The following is a 24,376-nucleotide window of genomic DNA, read 5'->3' as shown; positions in this document are numbered from 1 at the left end:
CCCTTACATGTTGCATTTAGCTTTAAAAGGAAATAAATTATACACTAAATAATATGGATTTATTTTCTTTATGTGAGTCTCATGCGCAGCACAAATTGAAGCACCCGCCTCTGAGCAGTTTGCTGGGCTCCAGACGCCACTCAGGGACCACACATGATTAGCTTTTAGCTCCACTATATCTAGTGTAATATGGTTTAAACTTTCTCTTCTGTCCCCTTCAAATAACAAAATGTAATAAATATGTAAATCTTGATGAATAATTTTCATTATATGATTGTTTGTGCGCATTCTAGAAATGAATGCACTGCCTGCTTTGTCAGCTAAAATGCATATTCTAAAAAAAAAAAATGTAGTCTTAGAAATTTTTCTGTAAATGTGGTTGCCAAGTTGCTGATTGCAGTTTGAATTTATTATGCTAAGTGTAATCAAGACCTCTCACAATCAAAATTTTGGATGACATTCATTTAACAATCAGTTAAGTTTCATGCCATTTTTGTTTGAGTGACTTATTGTAAATGCAATTAGCCAGAAGTTGTATGAGTTAAAGACAACTCTAACACCTATACAATCACTCATCTCAACTTTGTAAGTCAGTATAATATATAATGAAAAAATAATAAGTACTGATCAACTTAGTTCTTTAATATTGATTATTTCTCAGTGACCCCACTTATTTTGTGTGTGTGTGTGTGTGTGTGTGTGTGTGTGTGTGTGTGTGTGTGTGTGTGTGTGTGTGTGTGTGTGTGTGTGTGTGTGTGTGTGTGTGTGTGTACGCAGATAAACTAATGTTCAAAGAAATTGCATCACCCCTTAAAATTTTAATTGTTGTCCGAATAACCTACGTGTGTGGCAATATTTCTTACATATTGCATCAGATTAGACTGACGTGTAGTTGGAGTGATGGAACATTGCATCAGCTGATGCTTCCAGATATTTAAAAGTTGCACTCAACATTTTTCAGGATGGTGCCTGGTGAACTTTATATCCATTAAAATTCATTAAATAAAGCAACTTGAGGGCTTCCGGTAACAATTCAGTTTTGATGCAAATGTGCTCATATTAGAAAACTAAGGGAAACACGTCAAATGCTACTTAGCTTTGCCTTTAGTATGAATGAATGTTTCTTTTTGTGGGGCTGGTCATTAATGTAATATACTATCATTAGAAAAAGATAAAAGGCTTAGAAAAGTGAAATTCTAAGGTGATGCACTTTCTTTAACATTAGTGTACTTTTCCGTCATGTTTGGATGATGGTCTGAAGTTCTCATAGGAAATCCGAGTGCATGCTGGGAAGGGAGATACCATTAGGCACATCTCCGAATCGGAAACTTCATGCACCTCAGCTCAAATCCGCAACATTATCGGCCTGCTGGATCCTTTTAATGGTGGCACTTGATGGCTTGAAAAAATTGCTAACCACATGGAAAATCCCTCCTCGCTTTGGTTGATAGCCAGGGGTATTAGAGGTGGCACATGTACAATGGAGAGATTGAAAAGCAGAAGGCAGCAGAGGTGCTGGGGGAGGGATGCATGCACCCCGTCAGCCTCACCCCCTCCTCCCTTTTCCTATTCTCCCACTTTTTGCCTCTTCACCCTGGCTCCAGCACAGTAATATGTCTTTCCCAAGATGTTTATAATCACTGGGACACCGTCAGTCTAGAGTGATTGAGGTGCTGGAGGAGAAATAGATGGTGGAAATAAATAAATAATAAATAAAGATTCCTGCAAGTCATCAGGCGGTAGAAGGGTATAATCTGAGGCGGTGGAGGTGCTTGCTCAGCGGTGAGATTTGAAGCTTTACAAGAAAGCCACACATATATAAAAACCCTCCTGGATGTGCCCAGCGCTCGACTGGCTTCAAAGCTGCACTCATCTGGAGCTACCTTTATTGCAGAAAGTCAACAAGGATGGAGGGGAAAGAGGAGGAAGGCGGTAAGAGATGAAGCGAGGCGAGGGGACGACGTGAAAAAAGGAGGCAGGCAGAGAAACAGTGGATGCGTTTGATGCAGATGAGTTGGCTTATAGAATCATTATGTGCGCCAAACCTGCAGGAAACAACAGTCCCCTTGTATTGGTCTAAATTTTCATCGTGTTTCTGGCTGTACCTGTTTATTTCACTCAAAGCAAGCAAGTGACAATGTGTAGACATATACTTGTTTGCTGTTTTGTGACTGTGTTTGATTCTTTGATTTTGGGAAATCAATAGCAACCAAAATACACGGTACATTGAGAGAAACTGATGTTCTTTTAAGGCTGGATTATTCAAAATTACCCCTAAAATGTGCTGTAACAATCAAGTCCCTTTGAAATTGTTTGGTTGTCCAAGTCTGACTATTAAAATTATTGGTATTCACACAATGATACTGTGCATGTAATGCTTGTCCAGGCCTATACCTGGTTAGCACCAGTGGTGTCATATATTCAGTGCTGTGCATAGTCACATTATCGAGCATGCTGTTTCCCAGACATGCATATATCACTCATGAGTGAAGATATTACAGATTTACATATTTTCCAAAGCACAGTCCGTACTCACTGTTTTGATTCAGATCTGAAAGAAAACATGTTTTTCTTGACTGAAAATGGCTCCACCAACATATTGAGGATTATAACTTGAAACACTTTTTCATATGAGGAAAACATCTTATTTCTCATCATTTTGTTTTCTCTCTGCCCCTTTCAATCAAAGCAGACATGCAGTGCAACAAGTGATCCAGTGTCAGCAGTCGTGTTTTAGCTTGACTTTTGATGGGCCATTATGGTGCTTTGATAATAAATGAGTGCTCACTTTAATGAGATGTTATTACTTTGAACAGCCCCCTTCTCTTTGTAGAGACTCTCGGCATCATTATTTTGTTTTTAGATTTAAGGCTTTGAGAAAACATCTTTGCAGAATCCTGCTACATGAAAAGCTGTCTTCAGTGTTTTATGAACTGGATGATCTGTAAAGTTTATTGTGCGCTTTTCTTTAGACAACATAGGAAAGTTTGAAAGATGTCAAAATAGTTAAGAAAAAAATGCTTTTGCTTTGTAATCATTTATGATTCAAAAAACTTCATTTTACCATCACACAGGGCTCTGTTTTCTGACAAGTGCAAGCATTGTTGCAAAAACAGTATCGATTAGAATTTCCCTGACCTTGAAAAGATGTTTTCTGTTCCTTGCCCGTGCACATACTGTGCACAGTGTGTAAAGGACAAAGGTGAAAAGGTTTATCAAAAATATGTGGCCACTACAGAAGAAGGCTAAATATGAGGCCAACCTGCAAGTTTTTCACTGGACTGTTGTTGTGAACCTCCTACTGTACTCTCCAACCAAAATATTATTCAGCTACGTGCTTTTCACTGCTGGCAGGGGATGAAAATGTCCAACTTATAGTAAAAAAAGGAAGAAAAAAAAAACTTACATCATTTTGTGGCAAGATTGCAGCAATGCCAACTGGGGGCTGACATCAGCTGAACATGTTCTAGTTTGACTTTACTCGTTTAAAAATCTCTAATGACCTGTTCGAGTCTTCTTTCATCCAAGAATAACTGGAGTGTGACGCAGTAACTTTGAAGAGAAGCTTCAGAAAGGTTGGCAGCAGGAATGTAGATTTTTAAAAAATGATAGTGCATTTGATAGAAGTGTATTTTCAGACCTGTGGACAGAAATTCTTTGCCTTCCTCGCTGTCTAAACTTGTGGAAATGGAGAGAGAGATTGATTGATTATTGAAACATGTAGCTGCCCGTGCTGTTGTGGGGTGAGATTGGAGATGTATAAGTCTCCACAAGTGGATGTCTCAAGCACTTCTCACTGCACTTCAGCACAATAAACTCTTGACTGATGGCGCTGACAGCATGCAGTGAAGAGTAGAGAGCACACTGTCTATGGACCATGCACAATAACAGAGCCGGTCCTTATCGTCAATTTGTCCAGCATCATCTTCTCGTGGTTGACCCCTTTTGTCTCGTTTACACTGAAATGTGGATGTTTTACTGACAGACAAGATAAACCTCTCCATTAGGATGCTTATTCCTCCTCCTTTCTGCTGCACGCCATACTGTTGCCGTGTAGTTTGTTGCAAAAACACCTTTATATACTACAGCACTAGTTGTATTCAAGATGTGCAAAATCAAGTTGGTCTCATGACCTCGTGTTGTACTTTCAGTTACAATTACTTCACTACGTCACAGAAAAGAAATCTGAATTATTCTTTCGGAATAGAAGCAGCTTGTCACAAATGCATCGCTTCCTTATATACTGTCATTCTGCATCAGTTTTACTATTGTGAATGGAAACTGGTAGCTGCTGCTTTATATAATCAGTTTATAGCTGAATGTAATTAATACAAATAGCATTCTTTTCTCTATTGTTAAAAATATCATTTGAACGCCATGTTCTTTATTTACCCAATACAAATACCTACTCAGATGATTCTTTCAGAGGTTCATAGGATGACTCATAAGTGTTACTCAACAAATAGGTCATAAAAGGGGCGCTTAATACATGACAAAAGTCTTACAGGCAACACTTAAAAGCCTGTGTCACACATTTTGTAACTTCTTTTATGCACACTGTCTTGGCCTTTTAATCACCTCATCAAATTTATTGCGACATACATCGGATCAAGGGCTTTTTTGGCCTAATCATCTTCCACTCTGATGAGTCTGACTTGGGACTGAGGCAGAGGGGGTCATGTCTGCTACTCTCATTTATCTGAGCACTTGATGTTCTCACTAAATATTTGGGCAGCTTCCGACATGAACAGATGTGTATGTGTGTGTACTTTGCGAGGGCCAGTTTGAGTTCTGGACTTTGGCAGTGTTTTTGGAGAGTGAGGACAGTTTGCCTGTCCTTACTGTCTGACTCAGCTTCAAAGGGGTTGTTTGGGGGTTCCAAGTTGGTGTTAGGGCTCATGTTGGAATCACGTTTTAGGTTAGGGGTTGGGGAAAGGATATCCGCCATTATTATATTGAAATACCAACTAGAATTTTAACAGGATTTTTTCTGTCATAATCCAGAGAGAGAAAAACATATTAGAAATACATTTTTATCATGAGTCCCATCACTCTGATATCTGTATTAAGGTTATTTGATTGAAGCACATTAATCCAAGTTGAACCTTTGCATTATGCATTTTTTTAAAACAAAACTGGAGATACTTTTATCTTCTTTTACTCATTTTCCATCTTTAAAACAGTTGCAAGCTTATCAGGACACCTTGGTGTCTGCTCCTTTAATAGCAAAGAAGAAGTGGGAAGATATAAAAGCAGAGCCAGAGTGTCTGAGAAGTGTCTGAGAGTACCCTTTAATAAAAACAGAGAAGGTTAAAAAGACTAGCATAGACTAATTACTAATTACAGACTGCTTAGTGGCCAAGAGTTGGAGACAGCAGATTGTAGTGCTGCTGCTTTTATGTAACTGTATTAATTTTACAGCAGCAGTAGCAAAACCCCTTCCAGAATGACTTAAAAAAAGTGTAATGACTACTATTAAAATACATAAGTGCAAATCATAATGAGAAGAAATAAGCACGTTTGGAACTCCTAGAAAAATCTTTTCAAAAGCCACTACAGCCACAACACTAACTCCGCTGGCAGTTGAAGTGAATAACAATGGTTATCTTATTGCCGTGGCACCTGTCAGGGGGTGAGGTATGTTATGCAGTAAGTGAACAGTCAGTTCCTGCAGTTTATGCTTTGGAAACAGGAAAAATGGGCAAGCAGGAGGATCTGAGTGACTTTGACAAATACTACATTGTGGTGGCTTCACAACTGGGTCAGAATATCTCCAAAACGACAGGTCTTGTGGGGAAATTCCAGCATGCAGTAAATAGGTAGGAGCTACCAAAAGTGGTCCAAAGAAGACAACCAGTACATCAACAATAGGGTCAGGGGCTCATGGATTTGAGTGAAGGACACGAGAAGCAGTGACTGGCCCTTTTGATCTGACTCATACAGAAAAGATACTGTTTCGCAAACTGCTAAAAGCCACAATGCTGGCTATGATAGAAAGAACAGTGTCAGAACAGTCAATGTATCACAGCTTGCTATGTATATAACTGTGTCACCAGAGTTCTCTGCTGGAGGAAGGTATGGCGGCAGAACCAGTGTGAAGCTCAAATCAACAGCTTGCTAGAAAACCTTGGATCCTAGCATTCATGTAGATGTTCCTCTGATATGTATCACCCCCCAAAACATTGCTGTGGACCATGCACACTCTTTCATGGCAGCAGTTTTCCACAGGAGAGTGACCTTTTTCACCAGAATGTCACACTACAAAAACAAACAAAACAAAAAAAACATGATGAAGAGATCAATTGCTGACATGACCTCTAAATTACCCAGATCTCAGTTCAGCTGAACATCTCTCGGATGTGATGGAAATACAAATCTGATCCATGAAGTTCTCAGGTCACAGCTTGCGAGACTTTAAGGATCTGCTGCTAACCTCTTGATGCCTGATACCACAGGACACCTTCAGAGATCACGTGAAGTTAATGCCCCGATAGGTCAGAGCTGGTTTGTCGCCACAAGCTGGACCTACATTAGGCAGGTGGTTTTAATATTGTAGCTGATGGGTGTATTTCTGGTCAGCTGCCAGTCTATTCAAGGACTCACACAGTGATATCATGAAATTAAAAGAGTAAAAAAGCAACAGAAATAGCAGAGCCGCAAGTCTTGAAATGAGAAAGCAAGCTTTTTTTTTAGCCAGCAATGGAGCAAGTCAATCAGTGTGTCAATAATACAGCCAAGGGAGCAAATAGCCAGCCGGGAAGCTAGCTATCTAGTTAGCTAATCAATTATGTAGATCGCCACAAATCTAGTTACTCTTTCAATTAAAAAAGACAGGATGTAAGCCAGCTATCTGTGTCTAGCAAACGGTGGCCTTGAAGTCAGGAGAATATATTAACACAGCCACACAGGTTACCAAATGTTTGACTACAGAGTAGAACATTCAGTACTTTGAGGTTATTGGACTCTGACATGCAACATCGTAGGTGAGACTCTCTAACGACAGTTACAGATTTGTTCCCTATTTCAAGGGTAGTAGGAAGAAATAGAGAAATACTGTTTGCCTGGAGCTAAAGAAGAGCACAGTAGAGAATAAGAGGACAAGTAGGAGAAACACGATGGTAAGAATGGAGAGCTATATTGAGGGACACAATAGAGTGCTTTTGAAGCTGTCAAGCTGCATTCACAAAAGCCGCTTGTTGGTAGCTATGCCTCCTCTAGAATCCATAAACATACACACAAGCAAACGGAGACAGATACACTCTTACCTTTGAAAGAACTTTTTCAGGATTTCAACCCCTAGAAAACTTGAAAGGTTCCATGAAAATGTCTTTCGAAGAGAAGCTCTTGTCCTACAGAGAAGAGTAAACTTCTAGACTATGTTTGTCACCATCCGCTTGGTTGCTAACACAATCAGCAACCCATAAGAAGTCCTGTTTTTGTTTTCGGCCAGGTAGCTTTTTAGTGGTCATCTCTACTTACCAACTAGGTGGATTTGGGTGTAATTCCGTCAACATTTTTTCTTCATTTCTTCATTTTTCTGTCATTAATTCTCGTGATGCTGTTGCTGACAGCACAGAAAAAAACTGAGATTTTCTTGAAAAAATACAAAAGGTACAGGTAGTCGGCACACATCCACATGACACTTGACTCAATCACTCAACCACTTGAAGGGTTTGCTGACTGCGGGATTCTTCCTAAATGGTAACGTCCTTCTGAGTGTTTCCTCCCATAAGAAAGATTGTTTTGATAGCGCACAGAATGAAGGATGCTTCTGAGGGTACAATATACTTAAGTATGAAAGATAGATTGATAGCATAGTGCAGTGTTTGAAAGTAACCAGTTTACACAGTGCTTTTAAAAGATTGGAGTTATGTGGCTGCAGTGATGTGCCTATTTTCTGTCCTTTTCTAAACAAAAAATAAATAAATAAATACACGGATATCCTTGCTGTTAGATTGGACTTAAAAGCAAGCTGCACACAATGAAGTATGTCCTCTTTGAGTTGTCATAGCATTATAGATAAAAATCATGATATTTTCTGTGTCTGTGCAGCACTTTGTTTAATATGTAATTCAGGTTCCAACACGGTGGTTCAATCAGCTTTCTCAGTGAGGATTTAGCATTTTTGTGATGGTAGTCACAGGTCGTATAAATCACCATGAAGCCATGTATGTTTGTTGTTCACTAATATTTGCGTGGAGACCGAGACATGCACTAAAATATGACATGAGCATCAATTATTATAGTTTATAGCAGATTAGGAGAATGTATCTCCACGCCCATACAAAACTACAAAAGAAACTGTGCTGAGCTTATCTTTAAAAAAAAAAAAAAAATGTTGGAGGCATCTTCCACCCACTTCAACCAGCTAGGTTTATTGAGCAGCAAGTTTATATAATGTCAAACAAAGATGTTCCCACTCTTTCTTTCTCTCTGACTTTCTGTCCGACACATTTGTGCATATTTTTAAACAAGACAAAATTACCTTTACAAAAAGTTTGTTGTGGGTGATTTGATTTAAAAACATCTCAGGACAGAGAGAACTTCAAACTAGAAGAACCTCACATGTCCGCCCACCTTAAAATTTTGGAACATTCAGACACCTGAACTCAGCAGAGTCATTTTTTCAGCTCTGTTAAATATTTTATAAAAGTCAATTGTGTAGCCAGAAATCAACATGAAAATTGTTCTGAGACTTGACAATAGGTTTTTCTCTGGTGGCTTATTCGGTCCTCCATGCGTGTTGCCAGTATGAAACCCCAAATCCCAAAATACCGTCTGCGAGTGGAGTGATTCACAAAGGTCATGTTTTAGAAGGCATTGAAGTCCAAGATACTGCAGTCACGGTTTGGCATATATTTGGACATTTCTGGCAGCTCACATTATGAGTAAAAGCATCTGTGCCGGCTGGTCACATTCATCCATGGAAAGATTCAACTCATCTTCCCTCTGGCAAATCCACAGTTTCTCGCCAACACTTAACTGCGTGAACTTTCGAAAGTAATATCATTTACATATTCGTTCTAATTTAAATTATAGCATTTTATTATAGATTTTATTTCGACAAAAAATGCTATAGTAATACAACGGCTCATGCTGTCAGTAAGGATACCTGATAGTAATAAACTGATGAAATCAAAGCTTCATAAACACTGCGTATGTGACTCTAGAGAAATACCGAGAACTCGAGACACCACACAAGGATTACTGGAACTGAATATAGAGTACAGCACTATGCAATATAGTGCCTTCTGGCTTGTGGTAAAACTTGATGTCAACAGCAAATGTATTGCATGGGAAAGATACAGAACACCCAGAGAGAGAGGGAGACAGATAACACATTTAAATTAAATCAAATGCTATAAGCAATGCAGAAAAGGCCTGAAAGGAAGATGGAAAAAGGCAAGAATACAGTGGAGAAAGAATAAGGGAAGAGATAAAGGGAACATGGGATTATGTGGGTGTCACATATATTATTGAGTCTGGGCTGGAGGAAGTGGGAGCGAGAAGAGCGTTGGTTGGTCTGAGTCGACATAACAGTGATCCCCTGCTACAAGGATGAATGAGAGTAATTTCTAACTGGCTTCAATAAAAGCAGAAAGGAAGAGCTCGCAGGTTTTAAGTCAGCCATGTGGTAGTGTACGTATATGTGTATATTTCATATGCATACCTAAATGCGTAATTGTCAACAAGCAAGCGAATATGTGTAAACAGAGAGGCTAGAAGTAGCCAGATATAGCCTGAGTCAAAGATAAATGTGTGCAGTTTTCTTTCGAGGGCCAGGTTTGGAGTGACAACCTTTTTTGAAACGCACATAAAGCAGAGCCAGTTTGCTATTTACTGTTGCACAACAAGATTTCAGAGGACAAGGCCAGAATAGCTGACGGGGATAAAAAAATTTATATTTGGAGACAGACAAGCCACTTTTCACTGCACTGTGTTCCAGGCAGCAGCCTCATGGGAAATCCTGACAGGCATTTTGTTCATCATATATTGATGAACTTGGCAATATATTGATGCAATATATTACATATTACCTAATATATAAATATTTTCATATGTCAAAGCAGTCTTCTTTTGATGTCTTTCTAGAAAAGCCTATCTTCAGCTCAGCAGTTTCTCACACTTTGTTCCGCCATGTGAAGATCAGATTCATGCCAATGCATCAGATCAGATCCGTTTAATCCAAACATAATCTTTCAGGATGAGCTTTGCTGTTTCAACAGCTTTTTCTCCTGCAGCTAAGAGATGCTTGTATGTGTTAATGTGATATCTTTTATCTGTCAATGCGCATTTGCTTAACTGTCGCTTCTTTCTTTCTTTCTTTCTTTCTTTCTTTCTTTCTTTCTTTCTTTCTTTCTTTCTTTCTTTCTTTCTTTCTTGTCTAGGTGGAGAGGTCCCCTACACCACCCTAGCGACGAGGATGATGATGGGCGTTTGGTGGATGTTTGCTTTAATTGTCATCTCCTCATACACTGCCAACCTCGCAGCTTTCCTCACCATCACACGCATAGAGAACTCTATACAGTAAGTGTCCAAAAGATTCTATTCAGACATTGTTTTCAGTAGTAGCAACTGTGCTTGCTTCAAAATTTGATTCTACGACTTGAATTTCTGAAAAACTCTTTTGTGATTAAACTAAAAATTGAAAACCTTAAACCATTACATATTGCCAGTGTTTATCGTATTTAGGTATACTTTAAAGCTGCACGTCACATCTGTACAGAAGTACAAACTCCATAAGGCGAAGACAGATAAGCCCAGAACAAAAAAAAAGTGTTTGCATGTATTTTGCGCACACACACACACACACAAATGCTCACTGCAGCTTGTGTGTAGCTCTGTGTACATGGCAAATTGTTTCTAACACACAGATACACACTGCAGTGTTCCTCAGTGTGCTTGATTGCTTCCCAGAGTGGAAATCCATTCTACCAGACAGGTGTAATGCATGAGAAGCAACATATGTACGTGCACACAAACACATAACTACTCCCCTATCCTTCCTTTTCCTTGTCCCAATCCTTTCTCACCTCCTCCCTCTTCACCCCAAGATAGTAATTTCCTGCCTGCTTTTTGCTTGTGTGTTTGTATGCGAGTGTCCATACGTGTGTGTGTGTGTGTGTGTGTGTGTGTGTGTGTGTGTGTGTGTGTGTGTGTGTGTGTGTGTGTGTGTGTGTGTGTGTGTGTGTGTGTGTGTGTGTGTGTGTGTGTGTGTGTGTGTGTGTGTGTGTGTGTGTGTGTGTGTGTGTGTGTTCCACTGATGAAGGCAGGAACGATAACGAGAAAGAGAGAGAGTCAGGCAAACATGGAGGAAAATGTAGGAGGATTTTTACGTTTCTTTTCGAGTATCACAGCAACTGGCACCAACCCTCTACAGTCATATAAGCACACACACAAACACAAAAACACACACTGACATTATTTCCCTAAGCTCTGTGCCCTCTGTTTATCTATCCTTGTGATAATATGTTTTCCGGCTTCTCTCCTGGTGGCACTAGGAAACGCTCATCTCTCATTGGACTAATCAGCATGCCGAAGCATCCGCTATGCCCGGCAGTGCCACAGTTAATTGTGCTTGGCTTTGGAATAAACAACATTTATTTCTCTAAACCTCATCACTATCTGTCTCTTAATTTGTTTCTGTCAGTTTGTCTCGCTGTCATTCAGCTTTTCTCTACCGTTCTTGTCTTGAAGCAGACCTTCTGCTTTGGTCTCCTCTCTGTTCCCTCTTTTCTCCACGTTTTCTTCCAAGTCATTCTACCCAGTCATTTGAAAAAAATCTGTACAGCTGTAATTTCTTACTTTCTTTTGTCTATCCTCACTTTTTAAGTTTTTTTGTTTTCTTTTTTCTAACTTAAATTTCCTGTCATTAATGAGTGCCTCTGTTTGCCGCCTCATTCAGCATCCATTGAGCTAATTAAGGATTTCCATAAATTTTAATGCATTATCTTTAATGTGTTGACTCTTCTGGGGTCATTAATGCCATAATTGCAACCTAAACAGCAGCTCCTGCGTGGCCTTAGGCCTCCCAAGAAGGGTCATAGAAAGAGTGGTGAGAGGGAACATTCTTAAAATAAGCGGAGAAATCACAAAGAATAACAAAATTCCCACTGGAGCGATGAAGAGAGTAGCCGAGTGAAAAAAGGAGATTGTGATGTTAGTGATTAGCATGCACTTTTATCTATTAATACTTGATTAACATATTACACAGATGGAATGAGACTGGATGCATTTGTCTGAGCGAATTAGAAAGTATGGAAAGAGCAAGGAAGTGAACACTCAGGCAGGAAAGGAAGAGAAGACCGGGGAAGGATAGAGGCATTGCTCTTCTTAGTGTGTCCCGTCAGGACAGACAGGGTTTTTAAGTATTAATGCCCTTGTTTCATCCTGAAAATGAAATAACAAGTGAGCGTTCAGAACCCTCTCTGGACTATTTCACGCTTGGATGTTTTCCCTCAATTTCAGTGTGAATCCTTTAGGAAAACAGTGAGGGATGGGAGTGGAGAGTAGCAAAGGGAGAGTGCAAGAGAGCAATGTACAAAGACCGAGACAAAAAAGGAATAAACATTATAAAGTGGAAATGAAGAGAGCAAGTACGTGGAAGAAAAGATGAGACAGAATAAGTAGAGAAGGGGGAAGAAAGAGGCAAAGGTTGGCAGACAGACCAAGGAGAAAAGAGAGAGAAGCATGGAAACGGAGAGAAAGCGAAGGGGAAGGTTTTGGGTAGTGGCGGTGAGTCAGAAGGAGAAATGTATTTTGGAGGGATAAAAAGTGAGAGAACAGACAACATCTGTTGAGAGAGGGACTAGATGGAGCGGAAGAATTGGTTCGAGTGGAGAGAATGAGAAGAATGAAAGATGGATGGAGTGTTTGAGGATTAAAACCTTCCTTCTTGGACCAACTTCGAACAGCAGATGTCCCATTTATGGTTGATAAAGATTGCCAATAAAGCCAATCAGGTATTTTTATGCTTGTTTGTGTTTGTGTCTTAGCTTAAAATTTGCAAGTGACTGTGGACATATATGTTGTCACCAGGAGCTTGTCAAATGGCATAAGCTCATTTAAATACTTGTGACAGAATTTTTTTCAAGGCTCATGAAATCAAGATTGACCGTCATGGGTGGAGAGGTCCTGAGTAGTGAGTCCCTGGATCGATTCCCCTCTGGACAGACCCTCATGTCATTTCTCCACTTTCTTTCCACACATGATCTGTCTGTAAAAGAAAGGCACAAATTCCCCAGAAAATAAAATTTATTCTCTAGCGACACGTAACATTGTTTCATTATGACCAGACACATAAGAAATAATGACTAAATACAATCAAATTTGAAGCGCTTGGATTGTATCTCATTTAGACAAAAATATCTCCCTAATAAATGAATATAAAATCTTTCTTACTGCACCAATACTTCAATCATATTGAGATATATATATATATATATATATATATATATAAGAGAAAAAGATACTCAAATGACAGGTCACAGGGTCTTCCAATATTTGCAAGTGATCAAATAAACAGGAATAATGATTTTTGTTATAGAAGTTTAGCTATCTTTCTCTCAAAACAAGTGTAGCTGCTGCGTCACATCACTTGGCTTTAATGGCATAAGTGGCATGTTGTTCACAGTTGCACAGCTGTGTGTAGTAGTGTCGGTATCAGAAGTTCATAAAGTGATCAAGGCTCTACTTCTTTCACAGATTAATTTCCCTGTAAAATCACAGAGCTAAGCTCATCTTTGTCCTTCGCCTTTTGAGAAAAGACTTTGACTTTCACAGTTTGTGAAATAGTGTATCTTATTTGAACACCTGAAGATCCATAGAAACCCAGGTCATTAAAACAGAATGATAATAATTAAACCGACTAAAATAAGCTTCATTAAATGTCTGTTATGGATTGTTCCTTGAAAGGTCACACAGATTTTAGTACTGCAAAGCTTGCTGTTCTAAAAGCATTGCCAGTACCTTTCATCAAAGGTGACCAGATGACCAAATATGAACAAAGAAAGCTTTTTGCACATATACTCTGACTAACATGCAATTAAGAGTGTTTGTCTTTAACTTTTCTGTCTCTGTCATTGTCTCTCACTCACCTTCCCTCTCTCACTGACACACACACACACACACACACACACACACTATTTGTCACGGGATGCATTCAGCTGCTGTTCACTCCATTTACTTGCTCATTGAGCTGCTTAGGGGGAATATAATTGGTTGCAAAATGAGCTACCATACACACAGGACAGACACACACAAATGTATAAACACACATACACACACACACACACACACACACACACACACACACACACACACACACACACACACACACACTCACACACACAGAAATTAAATTTAAATTTGATTTGCATTAACCAAAATCACAAAAAGACAATTAAACACATAATTCATATATCCACATTTCCAAGAGACAGCACACACAATAATCAATCTGGAGTCAGCCAGTCAGCGTTCTTATTAGAATCCAGGAATTTAAAAGGGTTTGATTAAAACAACACCTATTAAATGTTTTTTCTTCTTCTTCTTCTTTCAATTCTTTTTTTTTCTTGCATTAGACCTGCATTGTCTTTATAACAGCCAGCAGTGGGGGGATTCCTCTGGTTGAAAAAAGAAGTCAGACTGTTAAGAAGTCTATGAGAAAATGACCCTACTTCTCACTTGATCTGTCACCTCAGTAAACATTTTCCTAATAAGTTCATTGCTCGTTTCAGGACATTTTGAATCCAGCGTTAAGTTGATTTCATAAATTACAGTTACATTTATAATAAAATAGACAGTGCAGCAGGATGTGTTTTAGGGCTAACTCCACATCTAGGGTAACTTGGGATTGATAGGTTGCTACCATCGCCGTATCCGCGAAATGCATTCCTCTCTTGTAATATCTGGTTTCATAAGAACAGCACAGCAACAGCTGAATGTCAAACTTGACTTTTAAACACTGTAGTCCACAAACTTATAGGTAAAGTCACACTCGTTACGTCGTCTTTTATATGCTGTCTGTGTTCTTTAAACGTCTTACTAGTACATCTCAGCCATGGCAGGGTAAGCCTTCTTCATGTCCTAACTCAACAAAATGATGCTATTAGTACGTTTTAATGTATGCATGTACTATGACTTTCACTCAGGGGACTATTATCTGTGTCCTGTGTTGAACTATTATTTTTAGTCTTTAATTTTCAATCATTGTTCACTTGCTCTTTACGTTAATATATTAAATGTTTGTGCTTATGTTGAAAGAAATATCCTTTAGTTTACAATTACAACAAATCAATAGAGACTTGGCTAAGTTTAGGACCCAAAATTACTTGATTTAGGAAAATAGCACAGTTTGGGCTAAATACAGCCCTTTAACTACATGTTTGAACTGGATTACCAAGGTGACATATCCTATTCTATCTAATATATGATTGATTGGTTGAAAAAGAGTGCCAGTAAAGCAATTTAAAATGGCAAAGATGTTTTGATTAGAAACATATTTGTGATAAGTGAGAAAAAAAGGCAGTTTAGCAGAAAATGTGTTTTCCTCCACATTACTTAAATTTTCTGGAGGCATGGTTGCTTTTTCTTTACTTGTTAAATTTTGAAGAATTTCCAGAGGTTGAGACCGAAGCTGCATTGAAGTTTCAATTACTGTAGACACCCTGGACATTTGACTCCACCCAGTATGCAAACTCTTTATATCTGCTTCTTCCGTCATCTCTTTGCTTTGTTTAATCAGCGAAGCAACTATAAATCCTTTCTATGCAGATTTTTTTTTTCGCCCCAGTGAACTCTAATCTAATCTGATGCAGTGAATGCATGTTTCTCTCTCACTCGCTGTCTCCTACACATGCACTATTAAAGAACAAGCTCTGAGTTACTACCCAGTGAAACCAATTCACGAAGGGGGGATCCTGGTCAAAGAGTGTGCTGACAGGCGTACGTATTCACAGAGGAGTGGTGGGGAGGGGAGATTATTAAGGCCAAAGATTAATTGACAGCAATAAAAGATTCATGTTCACAGCGAAGTTCATTAAAATCTTCAAAGGATTTTTTATTTTTTTTTTTACAATGGTTTGCAGAGATACTTGTCGAAGGCTTGTGAGAGGGGGAACCGCAGCAGCAGTCCATAAAAAATCTGAATGTGTTATTTCACACGTGTGTGCCAGTGTGTGCATGTGTTTTTGTCTCAGTGAACAGATTTGTAATAATGCCAACAGTACCTACTTACAGTAGATTTGTGCCCGTTGTTAAATCTGCTTCATGGATGTGCTGTTATGTAACTGTATTAATGATGTAAGAGACTGCACTTGTTGTTCATTAACCAGGACATGTTGAATGTTCTTGCACACATGTTTTGTATCCCAAATGTGTGTCTCTCAAATCCATGGGTGGTATGTAGCAACCATTTAACAAACAAACAGTAATTAGTTCCTGTAATGGTTCTCCATCACATTTCTCAGCAGCCAAACTCTTTAAAAGGCAACCCAAGCACTGTTGCGTTATAATTAACAATAGCTTTTGTAGTCCCCCAGAGGTGTCACATTATGGATGAGGGGTAGAGCGAAAGAGAATCGAGGAGAGAAACAAAAAACAAAAATGCAAGATAGATGGACTTGTGGTTTTCCTAAATTCCAATTCCTTATTAGTTTCTCTCTTTTTCTCAATATTACAGTTGTAGATATCAACAGTGTACAGTTAGTGGAGCCATTTCATTTAGCGCTGTGAACTGAGTGAGTTCCGCTGTCTAAACTGCTTTCCATCCCCATTTTTGTCACTTGTTTGTCATGGCCAAATCTCAGTTTTTTCCCCTTTTACTCCATGTCAATTGCATTTTGCTGCCAACTCCAGCTGTTGGCACATGGAGCATTTAGGTCCAAGTCATTCATTAATGGGGAGGAGATGGTGTGAGCCCTCGTACAGCTGGCCACTCCATTTATACTCCATGTGTACCATCCAAAAGGTCTCCTCTCCAGACCCTGTCAGCAATCACTAAGAGTTACCAAGACGGTCGGGTTGATATTCTCAATTGCAAACACGAGTCCCAAGCCAGAAGCATCACAGTCAGGGATTTAAACTTGACCCTCGATGGGCAGCTTCTTTTGATGCTTTTCCTCTGTCAGCCCAGTGTCAAACATTTTATGTATGTGTGAATATTGTTGCATGCTGTAGATTTATGTTATGCTAATTTTATGCTAAATGTGTACTTGAAAGTGCAGTATACGCTAGAGCCTCCAGGGTGAAGCGACTTGGAAGGCTAAAACCAATGTGTTGCTGAAGAGTCCTTAGAGAAATCTACATGCCTTCTGACCTTCCTGAATTTAATCATCACTCTAAACCAAGCCATACTTTGCATTGCACTTCGCCTTGCGTCTTTGTAAATACTCCCTCATCATCAGACAATGTAGTTAGGGTGGAGTCTGGTCATTTTTGTCTGTAATGTACTGCATGTTTGTTACTATGGACTGGTATTGCATAGAAGGAGGATCTCATCATTTGTTGAGATTGTTGTCTCAAACAAAAGACATTTGAAACTATGATTGGTGCTTCAGATGAGATGGCAGTGTCTGCTGTCATTAGGGAGCATGCTGTCGAAAATGGCGAATTGCTACAACAGTCAAAAACACCTAAAAAGCGACTGTGTCACCACAAAAGCAAGACTACTGGAGCTAAACCATGTTTTACTGTGAAGGTGCACTCTTGAGTCTGCGGGGTGCTTACAGTTAATGGATGACTAATAATAACATAAATATTAACTCTTTTCTCTGCTTCTCTCTCTGTAGGTCCTTGCAGGACTTATCCAAGCAGACGGAGTTGCCTTATGGTACGGTGTTGGACTCCGCTGTATATGATCAGGTGCGCTCCAAGGCTATGAACCCCTTTGAGAGAGATCCCATGTACTCCCAGATGTGGCGGATGATTAACCGCACCGGAAGCGGAGATAGTAATGTTGAAGAGTCAAAAGAAGGCATTCGAAAGGTAAGTCTTTCCATTTATTAATACTTCTCTGTTTGAAATAAAGAGCCTCTGACACATGTACCACACACTGCGGTTCACAATTTGAACATCAGAGTAGAAAGATTCCTGTAATGGGTTTTGAATAAACAGAACCAGGTGCAGAATGGTAGTAACATCAACACAAATATTCATTACTCAGTGCAGCCATTTTTGAGAACATAACACAATTTTGCTGTACTGTTAAATCAACCTAGGCTAAATAAAATTTGCTCCTAAGGTCACATTCACAGCTTATTATTTCAGTTATCATGGGTTGTACAGTTTTGAATCTGTCAGTCGTCTGAGCAATATTGCATTTCTTCCCAATAGTGTTGTAATTGAAGTTACAGTTTACCAATCATATTTAACATCTTTTCTACAGTGCAAAAAGTGAGCAAGGATTAAGGGATTAGAGGATTTTAATTTGAATTCTTACATATTAGTGAGATTTCCTGAATAAATAAAACCTCAACCTAAAATGGACATCCTCTCTGTTTTTTTTCTATATTCTCTTTATTGTGAAAAAATGTGAATTTCATAAACCTTCATCCCGTTGATACACACATTGATTCAAATATTCTTACTCTTTGCTGTACAGTACATTCTTAGATCAGCCTCAGTCCTGTTTTAACATAGTGCACATCCTACAGGGTCGTTCCTGTTGATAGAGGATAAATCTTTGTAAACGATGTTAATGATACAGAGATAACGTTCGCATGGCTAAATACTTAATTCCCTCGGTGATTACCCGGCATCATAAATACCTGACTGCTGCATCTCATTTGCACGCATCCCAGTTTCTGTTTGCATCACGCCTCTCTCTTCCAGAGGGCCTCACTTCATCCCATCTCCCTCCAGAATATATTAGACTTGAACTGGAGCCAGCAATGGAAGCGTTGGGAGGAGTGATTAAAGCGGCGGGTGGTGCTTTGAAAATTATGAGATAAATACAGCACATAACATCACATAAGAATGCCACATTTAGCACTTATTCAGAAGCATTGCTGGTTGGTAGTGACGTTTACTGAGCATGTATATGTAATTAGTAATATCTCCTGCATCATGAATGCATTAGTAATTTATTTTTAAACAGGGTTATGTGTTTGCAGAAGCAAAAATATATTCATCATCTCGATTACTCCTGTCCAGGGTGTCCCCTGCCTTCGCCCAGGTCAGCTGGGATAGGCTCCCCCGTGACCCCAGTGAGGAAAAAGAGGTGTATAGAGGATGGATGGATCTCGATTACTAATTTGACACCAACAACATCTAAAAACACACTTAGCCTCTGATCTGACTGAACTAGCTTGTCTGTATTTGGAATAGTTTGGAATTATTTCCAAGTCTTAATATTGAACTGACTAAATTTTGGATTCAGCATAGATTCCTGACACAGAGAAAAACAAAATTTTGACCCCATACTGTTGAGCCACAACATTATACCTACCTACCGGTAATACTGTGTAGGCCCTCCTCATCTGGCCAACTTAGCCCTCACTCATTAAGGCAGGGACTCCACAGACCTCTGAAGGCACCAAGACATTAGCAACAGATTATCTAAGTCCTAGAAGTTGCACGGTGAGGCCCTTTATGGATCAGACTTTTTTTTGTTCCAGGAATCCCCACAGTAGCTGGACTGAATTAAGATCTGAGGAATTTGGAGTCCAAGTCAACACCTTAAACTCTTGTCATGCTATGTTTTGTTGTCACGGCATGTGGCATGGTATTCCTGAACAATTTTTGCAGCTAGACAGGACTTACTATTTTGTTTAATAAGAACACTGCCATCAGGAGATACCTTTGCCGTGTACAGCCACGCATGGTATGCAGCAATGTCGGTGGTATGTGTAAAAGTAGCATCCGCTTGCATGCCAGGACCCACGGTTTCCCAGCAGAACGTTGCCCAGAGCACCACACTGCATCCGCCAGCTTGCCTTCTTACCATAGTGCATCCTGCTACCAACTGCTCACCTTTATATCATAGCCAGCACTAAGGATTTTAGCAGGCTGTGCTACAGTAACTCTTTTTTGCAATCAGACCACACAGGCCATCACTCACTTCCCACATGCATCAGTGATTCACCAGTTGTCCATCTGTGAACTTCTTATGGTGGGTACTAACCACTTCGTCACAGGAAGACCCCCCAAAACTTGTTGCTGTGGACGTGGTCTGATCCAGCCGTCTAGCCATCACAATTTCACCCTTGTCAGAGTCACTCAGATCCTTTTGCTTTGGCTATTTTTCTTGCTTCCAATGCATACACTTCAAGAACAGACTTTTCATTTGCTGTCTCATATATCCCACATCTTGACAGATGCCAACGAGAAAGTCAGTGTTATTTACTTGAGCTATCACTGTTTTTTAGTTGTGGCTGGTAGGTGATATGAATGTATCAAAACCTTTCTAGTTCTAAAATCCAGTTCTAAAAAACTGTGTTCATATAATACATCAGTATATGTTAATATGTTTTAAACATAAAATAGAAATTGTTATTAATTGTTATTAACCTGGAATGTAACAAAACCTTAAGATTTCTGCTGCATAACTGCTCAGGGATATATATGTTAGTAGTGTGTAAGGTTGAAGTCAGGTCATTATCATACCCTAAGAGAATACACGACATCATAGTGTTTTCTGTTTATGTTGTGGGTACAGACTGTCCAGTCAAAAAAAACAAAAAAAAAAACATGTTGAAATGTGTCAGTACTGCAATACACGGGACAGTACTATAGTACTGTGGTTTGATACGATCTCTTACCTCGGTGGATATTTGGTGCACAGAAAGCATGAAAACAAAAGGCTTTTACGATGCAGTCCTGTGATGTTCTGGCGACCTGTCCAGGGTGCACCGCACCTCTAGCCCAGCATCTGCTGAGATGGACTCTGGAACGCTGAGATCCTCTGCAGAATAAAGCCGGTATAGCTAATGGATGGATGTAGAGCTGTGGCACTCACTGTAAAGGTCAACAAGACCAAAGTCGACCTTTGTGCTGTTTTCCACTCGGCTAGAGAAGATTGTGGGAAGAATCAGTTACAGCCTGTACCCTACATCAGTGGTATACTGCAGCTAAAATGTGACTGCAGTGTCATTGCAACAGTAATAACAGGGGAACACGTGAGCTCCCTTGGTGATGCTGACTAGTTAGACGAAGTCTGCATGTTTTTGATAAGTGCATGGCATAGACAGTGTTAGACATTATGCTAATGTAGAAATTTCAAGTCCACTTGCTACCAGTAGACTGAGTTGTTGCAGCTTCAGAATAAATAGAAGATGATCTGGTGAGAAATGCATTCAGAAATAATGGATGAAGAGTTAAAGGCATTTTCCCCTTCTTTTAAGTTGCCTGTGTTGCAGTAAATGTCCCATGGTTTATTACCCTAACATGCACAGATATATGTAGCACAACTGTATTAAGTAAATGTGATGTGTCATTTATGATTAAGTATTTTAATATCTTTGTGTGTCAGCAGAAAAGGGTGATGGTAATAATGAGACAGAGTGAAAGTAAAAGAACCGGAGCTGTCCTATAGCTACAATATATCAAACATGTTGTTGTGACTAATTTCCAAGAGCAGTCCTTCTGGGTGGATGGTTCTTTAATTACCAACTGAGACTGAATGCTCGGTGATAAGTACATCTTATGACAAAGGTTGCTTTTCAGTAGCAGCCGAGTGGGAGGAGGTAGGACTGACAAGAGGCAGAACTGGATGAAGGGTTAGAGAGAGGATCTGGTTTTCATGGATAAATTCTGTATGACATAGGTGACACCTCCAGAGTGGCAGTGAGCACAGTAGCAATGAGCCAGAACACAAGAAGGAGGCAGACATTCCCCTCTGAATATGTCTCTCTTGATTTTATGTTTCATTTTCTACTTTCATCCTCTATACTGCACTTCTCTTTCTTTTTTGCTCCCCTGCATCTCTTTCACTGCACCACCGACTATTTTCAAATTTCTGTTACTCCTTCTGTTCTCTGACACTGCTCTATGTCTACAGCTTGATCCCCCCTCTTTTGCTGTCTCTCTTTATATTTCCTCTCTCTACACTTCACTGTGTGTTTCTGTCCTACTCATCTACATGGTGTTAAAGGCTACAGGGTGCACTCTAGTGGTTCACTAATGCCTGTCCCTCTCTGTTAACTGCATTGACACAAGCTGCAATGACAGTCAATGACACTGTTGCCGTGTTAAATTGTATGTTTGAACTGCCAATACATCTCAAATGCAACAGTCATTTAAGGATTCTTAACACGGCACAATAAATGTTAATGTAATCTCAATTTACTTTTCAAAAACTGGATATGTCATCTTGTAAATGCAGTGCTCAAAATTCATCTTCCTTCGTGGAAAATGGCTTAAATCTAATTTCACCTTGAAGCTTTTCGTACAGAATGAAGGCAAGATGGTTTCTTTTATCAGTTGCTTTTCACCAGATCTGGTTAAAGACAATATAGAAACTAAAAATGAGTTTGTTGTAAAACCCCATATAGCAAGGGAAGTGATACAATCACGTAAACTATTCCCTCAACGTGAGGAACCTCAGCCTGTTAGGATTTTCTCATACTGACAAATATATTTGGAAGGCAAGGAACAGTACCTGGAATAGTATTTCCAAGCTGGAGGCTATTTGGAAGGCCATGATGTCATTAACAGACCCCATGAGTGAGTCAGACTCACATCTTTTTGTTCTCAGTCTCTGATTTATTTGGATCTGTTTGTCTTCTTCAATCCAGTCCCTTTTTCTATATTTGATTCCTGTGAGGTTAAGAACTTGATATATATTTCCCCTCAGTGTCAGGCTCTCTCTCTTTCTCATCTTTTTGTCTTCTTCCTGATGCTGGCCTCGCTTTCTCTCTAGTTCTCACTCTCTTTCTCTCAGGCTTTTTTTTTTCTCTCCTCCACAATAAACCTCTTACTCTCACTGTCACCGTTGTCTCCTGTGCACTATGGATTTTCTCCCTTTTCAGTTCGATCCCCTGCAGCAGAATAATATTATATGTCAGAACAGGTCAGTGTCTGAGCCGCCTCTGATATCACTCACACAAACATGTGTACACACACACACACACACACACACACACACACACACACACACACACACACACACACACACACACACACACACACACACACACACACACACACTAGCATTCTGTGTACATGCAGAAACACTCAAATGCACACAAACACGTATTTGCATTTCACTCATTTACACACGTGCGTACCTTGCATGCATCGATACACAAGTGCACACAAAGCCAGGCAAGTTGTGCAGTTCTGAGGCCTGTCACAGTGTAATATATGTGTCTCTGCCATTTCAGTCAATGATCAAGGCGTTCAATAAAATAAGAGATGTTGCACCTCAGACTTGATATCTCATTAACTTTGTGTCACATATGATATCAAAGACTGGTGTGCTCTGTGTCACCATTTGACATAACGGCTTCTTCATTTAAGTCAATGCATCTCTTGTGGTCTTCTCCATTTATTGTTGCATGGTCTCAAGAGGGAAAAAGAAGCTTTCTTCCTTATTTTTGTGTATTTTTGATGGAAGACTTTTTAGCTGATGAGCTCCTGACAAGTAGACATTTTGCTGCTGTGCTGACTTCTAAGCATATTGTCTGTAATTAAGTGTCAATTATTTACTTTCTTAATTATGTGCACCCATAGTGACATAGACAGTAATTTTTAAAAAATAGGGAATTCAGAGTGACATTCACAGTAGAACATGGCAACTCTCAGCCTAATGTCTGCATCACTGAGCACTATGCTGTACGTCTTTTATTTCTTCTTTATTTTATGGTAGGCATCACTTTAATGGTTGCATATCATTTATGTTTTACTTGTGTCTTTAGCTTGAAGTGTCATAGAATGTAATGTTTTTTGGTGGTACGGAATGATTTCAGCTGATACCACAGGAGACCAGAGTATATAAAGGAATGAAAAGTGGGAATGCTTCCCATTGAGTGGCTTTTATGTCCCAGTACTGCAGCACACACATGTATGCGTGGCGCATACTTACACATTTTCAATGAAACACGGAAATCACTAAAGCCTTCACATTTGTATGCTTGTTCGTATACATACTGCTACTGACATAAACGCATACACACCAGACTCAGTTGATGTAAGTGTCCCAGTGTGAATATATGACAGCTACTCTCTGTCAGGCTTTAAGAGTCTCTGATGACTGCTGAGTGATTTTAGAGTTGAGTGGATTGCCAGTTTGAGTGATTTTCTGTCTGTATGGCTTTCTGCGCCGCTGTGGAAAGGTGCCACTTTAGAAAATGCATCTTTTCTCACGTGTCCTTGTGCACTATATATTATCATTATTCCCAAGTTCCATATTGAGGGTAGCTTCTCAAAAAGAAGAAAA

The 24,376-nt window shown here is 39.5% G+C and overlaps 1 protein-coding gene across 1 annotated transcript in view; it reads left to right on the top strand.

Moving 5' to 3' along the window:
* The window catches only part of grid2 (glutamate receptor, ionotropic, delta 2), a 537,930-nt gene that overhangs the window by 446,918 nt on the left and 66,636 nt on the right, over window positions 1–24,376 (top strand). Inside the window, 2 exon segments of the mRNA XM_051950360.1 lie at window positions 10,389–10,527; window positions 17,790–17,985. Of these exon segments, the coding sequence (XP_051806320.1) occupies window positions 10,389–10,527; window positions 17,790–17,985 (335 nt within the window).

The sequence above is a fragment of the Acanthochromis polyacanthus genome, chromosome 7 (assembly GCF_021347895.1).
Source record: "Acanthochromis polyacanthus isolate Apoly-LR-REF ecotype Palm Island chromosome 7, KAUST_Apoly_ChrSc, whole genome shotgun sequence".
Classification (NCBI taxonomy): domain Eukaryota; kingdom Metazoa; phylum Chordata; class Actinopteri; family Pomacentridae; genus Acanthochromis; species Acanthochromis polyacanthus.
This window is presented reverse-complemented; position numbering and strand designations above follow the sequence as displayed.